We start from the raw sequence: 9,161 nt of genomic DNA on the forward strand, positions 1-9,161 counted from the left end.
AACACATTACACCACACACACCACACACTAAGACTGTGGTTGTCTTTACTTGTTGGTATAACTACAACATGATAGTTTTCCTGCCCTATGCAGATATAACAGAGGTAACACCAAACTGCTGGGCAAGTTAAACCAAACCATATACATCAACATTGAACACTTGCCAGTGCTGCTCAGTAGAAGTGACTGCTTGAGAGAATTTGATACAAGAAAACCAACAACCCATAGCCACACAGTGCAGGTTATAGCCAGGATGTTGTAGAAAACTCTCAGCTTTGATTGGTGCAATGTCTCCCTTTCCCTAGCCGCTTCCCCTGGCCCTGGGCGAATCAGAACACAGAGTGCAGAGAGGCTGCAGAAAGATATGATTATTATGGAGGGAACCAAAATGCAGAACAGTGGGGCAGTTTGGTAATTAGGAGGTAATAAAACTTTAACACATGTCAGTCCAAAGCTCAGCACCCAAACACAACCAATGCTAGTGTTTCTGATCCTGACCCCACGGGCATTTCTTAAACTCATGTAGGTGATGGGATGAACAACAGCCAGATAACGCTCTACACAGGTCAGGATGTGGAAAAATATCTCTCCGTAATAAGCAATACGAGAAGCATGTGATCCTACAGTCTCACTCATTAAGTGATTAGAGTATGTGCCATAATAAATGAGGAAAGCACCCCAAGACCCAGATTAGCTCCATGGCAGCCACGTGGTAGGTGAAGATGTCAGAGTGGCTTGCTGTTTTAAAGGAGCGCTGCCTTCGCCATCTTTGATGACCCACATAAAAAACAAGAACAGAAATAGTGAGTATGAGGATGAATCTCACTGCAAAGAACGGAATGAATTTTGGTGACTTGTAGGAGCAAAAATAGTCCAGAAGATAGTTGGAGGTGGAGTTAAGTGACATATCTCCTGTATGTTGTAGGTCTGAGAAGAAAAGAAAATGATTAGAGAGACAGACAGGGGACGGATTGAAAGTTCAGTTATGATGCATCGTATTAAGGAACTGTACTTTAAGGCAATCATGGACCAGTTAGTATAGCAAATATATAAAGCAAGCTTTATGGAATTATGTAGCAAAGGAAAATAGAGACATATCACCAAATGTTTTATATTTTAGATTCCTCAAAGTAGCCGCACTTTGTTGACAGCACTGCAAACCCTTGGCCTTCTCTCAGTGAGCTTCATTATGTAGTCACCTGTAATGGTTTGCATAAGATGTGGCCTACTTCATATAGTGAATCATATAAGGCTTATATGATTTACTCATGAAAGTGGCCACTTTCTCATTATTTTCATATATTGTTTTAGTAAGTATCCAAAACATACAAGTTTTATTTATATAATTTTTCAAGAGATCTTATATCTGTTTTCACTCTTATATGCTTTTCATACAAGTTTCACACAAGACAGATACAAACTTTATAAGATTTATATATATCTTTTCCATATGGGTATGGTCAACTACCTGCTAAGAAATCACTACTTAGGAAAAGCAGAAGAGATTTGTTTGGGCCAAGAAACACAAGGAACGGACTTTAGACCAGTGGAAATCTGTGCTTTGGTCAGATGAGTCCAAATTTGAGATCTGTGGTTCCACCCGTTGTGCCTTTGTGTGATACAGAAAAGGTGAACAGATAGTTTCTACATGCATGGTTCCCACCATGAAGCATGGAGGAGGAGGTGTGTAAGGGCTACTTGTCCAATAAGTATAGTGATGGAGTGCTGCACCAGATGGCCTGGCCTCCACAGTCACCTGACCCAAACCCAAGTGAGATGGTTAAGGGTGAGATGGACTGCAGAGTGAAGGCAAAAAGCCCAACAAGTGCTCAGCATCTCTGGGAACTCCTTCAAGGCTGTTGGAAAATAAGGTGCCTACCTCATGAAGCTCATTGAGAGAATCCCAAGAGTGTGCAAAGCAGTAAGCAAAGAAAAGGGTGGTCATTTTTAAGAATACAAAATATAAAACGTTTTGAGTTAACAAAAAAATTATGAAATAAATTCATGTTTCCATTCATAGTTTCCATGCTTTCAGTGAAGATCTACAATGTAAAATAAAGAAAAACCATTAAATGAGAAGGTGTCTCCAAACTTGACTGGCAGTGTATGTTCCAATACAAAACACATTGTGTCCCTTATCCATGATATAATATAATTATATAATCCCAGTCAAAGAAGATGTCTGATCTGATCACACATAAAGCAGCACAAAAACATCTGTACAGTGGACAACATTTATAAAAAATGTAAGTAATTTATAGTTAACACAGAGCATCCTTTGTCTGTGCTGCTGTCAGAAGGAATCATCTAAAATCCCCCCAAATCTTCAAGATTCATCTTTTTTATGCCAGTTGCATTAGTTTAAAAAGATACAACAGCTTAAATATGTATGAAAAAGAAGGCATTTAAAAATTAAGTCACTATAATAAAAGATATTAAAGAGCACCTTTTGGTTGAATTGTTTCCTCTAGTTCACGTCTCCAAACTGACTGACTGCTATTGACCCTAAATGTGCGCTGATGCTTCTGCTAGTGTTCAGGGTGCTCACAGTTGACACAGCAGTAGAACTATGTGAGCTTTTTGCATGAATCATTAGGTGGCCCTTAATGTAAATTACAGCAGCAAATTGTACTTCACAATTTGGGTCACAGAGCAGTGTAGTAGGTACATCTGCATTTTCTAACCATGTGGAGACTTTATGTAGTGGAAATAGAATTCTTATTTTCACCCAAACCAAAACTAACAAGCAGTTTGTGTAATTGATGAAACTGGTTTAGATTCAGTTTTTAAATGTGACATATAGTAACATGTACTTTGGACTGTCAACAATGTGGAAAAAGTAGCGTTAGAGATTTTTAATGTCTGTTTTCATTCATTCATTACATCTGATAGTGTTCAAAGGGCCTGTAATTAAAAGCAGCTGTTTATTCAAATTAGGCAGTGTCATGCCACCTGTCTGTACATAGAGAAGATTTATGGGATCTCATTTCCATTCTTTATGGAAGCGGAGAGCTGCCACCCAGGCCAAAGAAAAAAAGAGCTATGTTGCTTTATAATGAGAAAACCTTTTTGTTTGAACAATATGCTTTTCATTTTTGTACAATACACTGTCATGATTGTACAATATATTTTTCACATTCAACAACATAATATCACGTTATTACAATATACATACTTATCATGTTATAGAAAAACTTTCATGCACTTACAATATAAATATTATATTGTACGAATGTGATCATATACTGTACAAACATAAAAAAGATTAGATTATTATTTTTTATTGCAAGAACATAAAACGTGTTGTGTTCAGAAAGCCAATTGCATGGTAGGTGTGGAGAGCCCATACTCTTGAGAACTGGCAGTGGCAACTTGCAATGTGCTGCTTTCAACTTGGACACAAACCGGAATAGCCCACTTCCAAGATTTCTTCGGGAATCACGATGTACCTGAGGACTGTCTCTTGTAAATGCTACAAGAACACAGAACTACTCTCTCTATGGGTAAATTTGTAAAACTCACTTTATGCGAAGTTGCAGCATCTAAAAATGTGACATATTGCTAAGTTAGCAATCATAGCAATTTTACAACTTCTGTCTCTTACTGCTTAAGTGCGTAATGGTAGGCTGCATCTGCATCAGCCTGTATAAGATGGATAATGTAAAACAAGGAAACCAGCTATAGAAAACTGGGCCGTTGTTATGACAAGAGTTATTAAATGTTGCTAATTAATCTATTAGCTGTATGTAGGGTCCAGGTTTATTGAATAGGTCACTATATTATTTGATGACTTTACCAATAAAGCACAATGTTTCCTTGCTTATCTAAAAATAAATGAATTAAACTGTGTTTATATTGATATTTGGGTTCAATTTAAAGCAAGGATAAGAATAAATGCTAAAGACTGATGGCTGACACTAAAATAATAACAGATTTCATAGAATGACATAAACAATTATCAAAACACATGTGAAAAGCATATACATTTTTATTCTGATGTGAAAGCAGTAATTTGTATTTCTGTACAGTAATAAATATCTCTGTTATTACAGATTGATGCCACAGTGAAGACCCTGTCTGGTTACATCCCAACATATGTTGATCAGAGAGCTGCCAGATGGTTCGGCTTGGAAAACAATGGCACAAGTAAGTAAAGTTTATTTATTAAGTGCCTTTAACTTTCAAGCGCCAGTAACTAAAGAATTAAGAACAAAACTCTTTGCCTTAAAAATTGATGGAAAAGATGCACATTAATGAAAATGAGAAGAAACCTGATCATGAGGAGTTATTTGCTTCTAAGAAAAAAAGAACATATGCGATTTTCCACTGATGAAGATGATGGTGAAGTTTATGATAGAGGGAAAACACATGTGAACGGTGTTACACAACTGACTAACTCACATCAAGGAGATGAGAAAAGCTTCTCAAACTGTCATGATCCCATCATCAGATTTTAGGAATGCTGATGAAGATGTATTGGACTCATCTGAGGTTAATGATTGGACTCTACCTTGTAGCGCCTCTGGGTTGTAATTTTGATGACACTGTAATACATGAACCATGCCTCCAGTTTGGAGAACATGGTCTGGTCATCACATCCATTACATTTCCTCTAACAAACACAGCAGTCAGTACTCTAGGTACATCTATAAGCGATGAAGCAACGGGTTCTGCATCATATGATGTTGTCTGTGTAACCATCGAATTTAACAGGACTAATATTCTGGAGGAGAAGATCAGCCAGTTGTCCAGCACTCGTCATACACCCACTAAAACACAAATATATTGATGAAAAAGGAAGTGATGCAGACAGTTTATGAAGAGATGTGTATCCTGCAGAGTTTGCAGACAACACAGCTGAAGGAGTATTCTCTACAAACGTTAAATTCCCTAGAAACATATACATATGAAACCCTCTCAAGGTTATCCACTGCAGTTCAAAACAGTGTTTTAATGTTTAATGTATGCAGTACCAATTATATCCAAAAGAGGGCAGTGATGGCGCTAAAGTTGTCCTGCACTGCGTTATGTGGCAAGAAGAAGAACTGCAGCAGAGCAGATAGCCAGCAAGGCAGAAAAAAAACGCACTGAGTGCATGGAGTACCGGAGGGAATAAGAACTTTTTTCCGAAGTGTGAAGGTTTTCACAGTTACAGACTTGTTGGGATTTGCTTACCTTGCATCCCATTCTCCAGTTGTGTTTTTACTTTGTTGGGACATAGTGCGAGAGACAGCTGGATACTTGATCAACGTTTGGAAGGTAAATCCAGTGGGTTTGTTTTTCCAGAGACGTATCGCTCCACCAAGGAGGGTAGCGAACGAGGATTCCACTCATCTTTGCAGATGAGTGTGTGTGGTATAGCTATATATGTATATACATATATATACATACATATATATGAGGGGCTGTACAAGCCAAAATTCATTCTTTCACTCTCACATACATATATTCTTCTTTCACTAGGGATGGACGATCCATTATGTCCCCGCAGCCACAGGACTTATCCTGGGACCCACACATTATGCCACCGCCCGAATTAGCGACCCAGCTTTGCACTATTTCTCACAGATGAAATAGTGCTGCACATTGCATCGATGACAAATGACAAATCTACAAGGAAGACGCAGGATCGAACAATGGAGAGACGTGGACACGGATGAAATAAGGGCTTATGTGGGACTGCTGATCTTGTCCGGTGTGTACCGTTCAAGAAACGAGTCATTGTGCAACCTCTTTAGTGAGAAAACCAGACGGCTGGTTTTCCGGGCCACCATGTCGGTTAAAAGATTTCTTCACATCACCAGGGCGTTGCACTTTGATGATGAACTTTCCCGACCCCAACGCCGAGGTGACAAACTGGCTCCAATCCGCAAAGTCTGGGATATGTGGACGCACCGCCTCAAGATGCTGCCCAGACAGAGACGTTTGTGTGGACGAACAACTCGTACCATTCAAAGGCAGATGCAGCTTCAGGCAGTACATGCCAAAAAAGCCTGCCAAGTATGGCCTGAAGATTTGGGCACTATGCGATGTCAAGATGTCATACGCCTGGAAAGTGCAAGTCTACACTTGCACTTTCTTTCACCAAGCAGCTGGCAAACAGGCGGAGGTCAACCAGGGGATGAGGGTGGTCCTGGACATGACAGATGGGCTCCAGGGACACATCTTCGCCTTCACAAAGACGCACACCCTGGTGTCTTACGTCCCCCGACACAAAACAAACATCCTCCTGCTGGGCACAAAGCACCAGACTTCATCCATAACCGATGACGCCAAGAGAAAGCTTCACTGAGTGAATGGGTTAAATGCAGAGAGGGATTTTCCCCACGGGGACCAATAAAGTACACTTTCTTCTTCTTCAGAAAGCCAAAAATGATAACTGAGTACAACAAATGTAAGGGAGGTGTCGACAATCTTGATAAGGTAGGTGTCATTACCCATCAGTTACGCACACATTTATTCATTCTTGCTCATATATTCTTGTGTAAAATATACATAGGTTTAATGTATTTGGGTTTTTTTTATTATTATTTTTATGTTAGGCTGTCGCCACCTCTTCATGCAGGAGGCACACAGCACGGTGGCCATTGGCCCTATTCCACCATCTCCTTGACGTCTCCCTCTACAATGGCTACGTCTTGTGGACCGCAATTGACCCTTTATGGCAGCAGGCCAAACCACACAGGAGGAGGCTGTATATTGAGGAGGTGGGAGAAATGCTAGTCAACCCACAGATAGCGAAGAGAGGCTACCTTCCCTGCTCTTCACTCACAGCAGACTTTGTCAAAAGTGCGCAGGGTGCTGCTGCTGCAGGCCCCTCTTCAGGCACTAAAACGAAAAGCAGGAGGCAATGCGAGTTTTGCTCCGACAAAAGCAGAAGAGTTGTCACCACCTGCTGCAAATGTGGAAAGTTCACATGCAGAGACCACACTCTGTCCATCTGCAGCATCTGCTCCACCTGAGCAGGACTGTCAGAATGATGGAATGTACCAACATCCTAAACTATTTATAGCGAATGCAAAATACAACCAACTTCTTGAATATTCTCAGAATTTTAAAGAACCCACCATTAAATCTTAGCAATCACCTAAAAGCAAATGTACAATCACTCAAAAACACATCCTAACACCCCTATATGAAATAAAACCACCAGATAAGTACAACAATCTGAAAAGCAAACAATACAATTAAAGTCTACCTGTGGCTGGAATGAGGCATGACGTGACCACAAGTCTCCATTTGCTGACATTTCCTTTTTATTTCACTTGGTTGCTGTTACAAATGCACCTTGGCTGCAGCGTCCCAGCTGCCAGCCAGACACACTCACAACAAACAACAACCACACAACAGGACCCTACATGTGCAAGGTAGCAGGCTTTTAAGTTTGCTTTCATCACTATTTTCATTCTTTTTCACTTGCAGCTGAGTTACATTTAGGAACCAAAACTACAAGCAGACACTGTCACAACCTCTGCAACTGAACAACTGAGGACAAACCAACTATGCTGAGCAGGTCTTGCATGGCAGTGAACATTGTGAAGAAAGCTACCTGTGTTTTGTTTTTCTTTTTAAAAAATGTATTTATTTTTAAAAATATAAAAGTTCCACTGCAGCAATTGCCCTGATAACTACAGATAAAGCACAGATGATATAACTGTGATGGTGTAGAAGGCTCTTTGCTTTGATTGGTCAACCTGTTTCTTTTCTCCACTTGCTTCCCCTGGCCCTGGACGAATCAGAACACAGAGAACAGGCTGCAAAAAGATATGACTGTTACCGATAAAATCAAAACGCATAATAATTGTATGGAGAGTTCATTTTGCAAAACTAGAGCTCCAAAGCTCAGTCCAAAAGATAGCGGCCATGCACAGCCAATGCTGATGTTTCTGATCTTGACCCAATGGGTGTTTCTTGGCCCAGGTAGGTGATGGGATGAACAACAGCCAGGTAACGTTCTACACAGGTCAGGATGTGGACAATTATCCTCCTGTAAAAAGTCATATTATAAGCATTTAATCCAAGGTTTGTCAGTGCGGAGTTATTAATATAATTGCTACCAAGAACAAAGAAGCTCCCAAAGATCCAGATCAGCTCCATGGCAGCCATGTAGTAGGTGAAGATGTCAGAGTAACTTGCTGTTTTGAAGGAGTGCTGCTGCCGCTATTGCCTATGACCCAGGTAGAGGACGATAGTGGAGAGAGGGAGGAGGAGGATGACACCCAAGGTATTGATGGTAATGGTTATGTATCTGTTAGTGATGGGTCGGTCGCGAACAAAATGGCTCTTAGAGCCGGATCTTTGACGTGAACAACGCGAGCCGGCTGCTTATCGCGAGCCGTGGTTTTTTTTTGCTTTGTCTCACCCTCTCTCTCGCACTTTTTTTCCGCTTCACTCCACATGCGAGCCTTGTGCTTTACGCTGAGAAGAGGGGGTAGGGGCGGTAGTTACACTCAGTAGCACAGGAACAGAGCAGGAGGGAGAGAGAGAGAAAGAGAGCCAGGGACAACAACGTCACATTAGAAAGGTATAGTAATCATCCACAACTATTTTCAGTTGCAGATGATAAAGGATTCAGAAAGTTTATTCATGCGGGCCCATATGACAGAGAATATGCATGTTCTTTTTGTTTTCATATTAGAATTTATATTTAATTGTGTTGTGGTTTGCAGTGTTTTGTGTTGTTTCACTTTAAATTTGTAAAAGGAAAAAGCTGAAAATTGAAATAGTTAAAAGTTGAAATGTGAATAGTTGATTTTTGTATTATATGATTTATTTATTACATTTTATGTGGAGTGAATAAATAAAAGTATATTTACGGTGGCCCCTAGAGACAAAGCACATACAAACTTCAAATAACGTACGAACACTTAAAACACGTACAAACTCCAAAACACGTAAAAACACGTACAAAGTCCAAAGCACGTACAAACTCCAAAACACGTAAAAACTCAGAAGCACATAAAAACTCAAAACACGTACAAAAGACAACAGAAGTGCTCCAGGATGCTAGTGTTGAACTTTTGTTACCTAGTGGCTACACAAGCTAGCAAGTACCAAATTGTGTAATTTAAGTGATCTAGGTAGCTCTGTTTTGGAAGTTCAGAGCTACCTAGATCACTTATGCTAGAAATGTGTTTTGGAGTTTGTACGTGTTTTGTCTC

The 9,161-nt window shown here is 40.1% G+C and overlaps 1 protein-coding gene across 1 annotated transcript; it reads left to right on the forward strand.

The window, feature by feature from the left end:
- The first annotated feature begins 5,691 nt into the window (after window positions 1–5,691).
- LOC120746491 (piggyBac transposable element-derived protein 4-like) lies at window positions 5,692–6,292 on the forward strand. Its single transcript, XM_040051908.1, has one exon. The coding sequence runs from the start codon at window positions 5,819–5,821 to the stop codon at window positions 6,290–6,292; it is 474 nt and encodes a 157-aa protein (XP_039907842.1). The 5' UTR covers window positions 5,692–5,818.
- The last annotated feature ends 2,869 nt before the right edge of the window (window positions 6,293–9,161 follow it).

Source organism: Simochromis diagramma, unplaced genomic scaffold (genome assembly GCF_900408965.1).
Source record: "Simochromis diagramma unplaced genomic scaffold, fSimDia1.1 OVJJ01000672.1, whole genome shotgun sequence".
Taxonomy (NCBI): Eukaryota; Metazoa; Chordata; class Actinopteri; order Cichliformes; family Cichlidae; genus Simochromis; species Simochromis diagramma.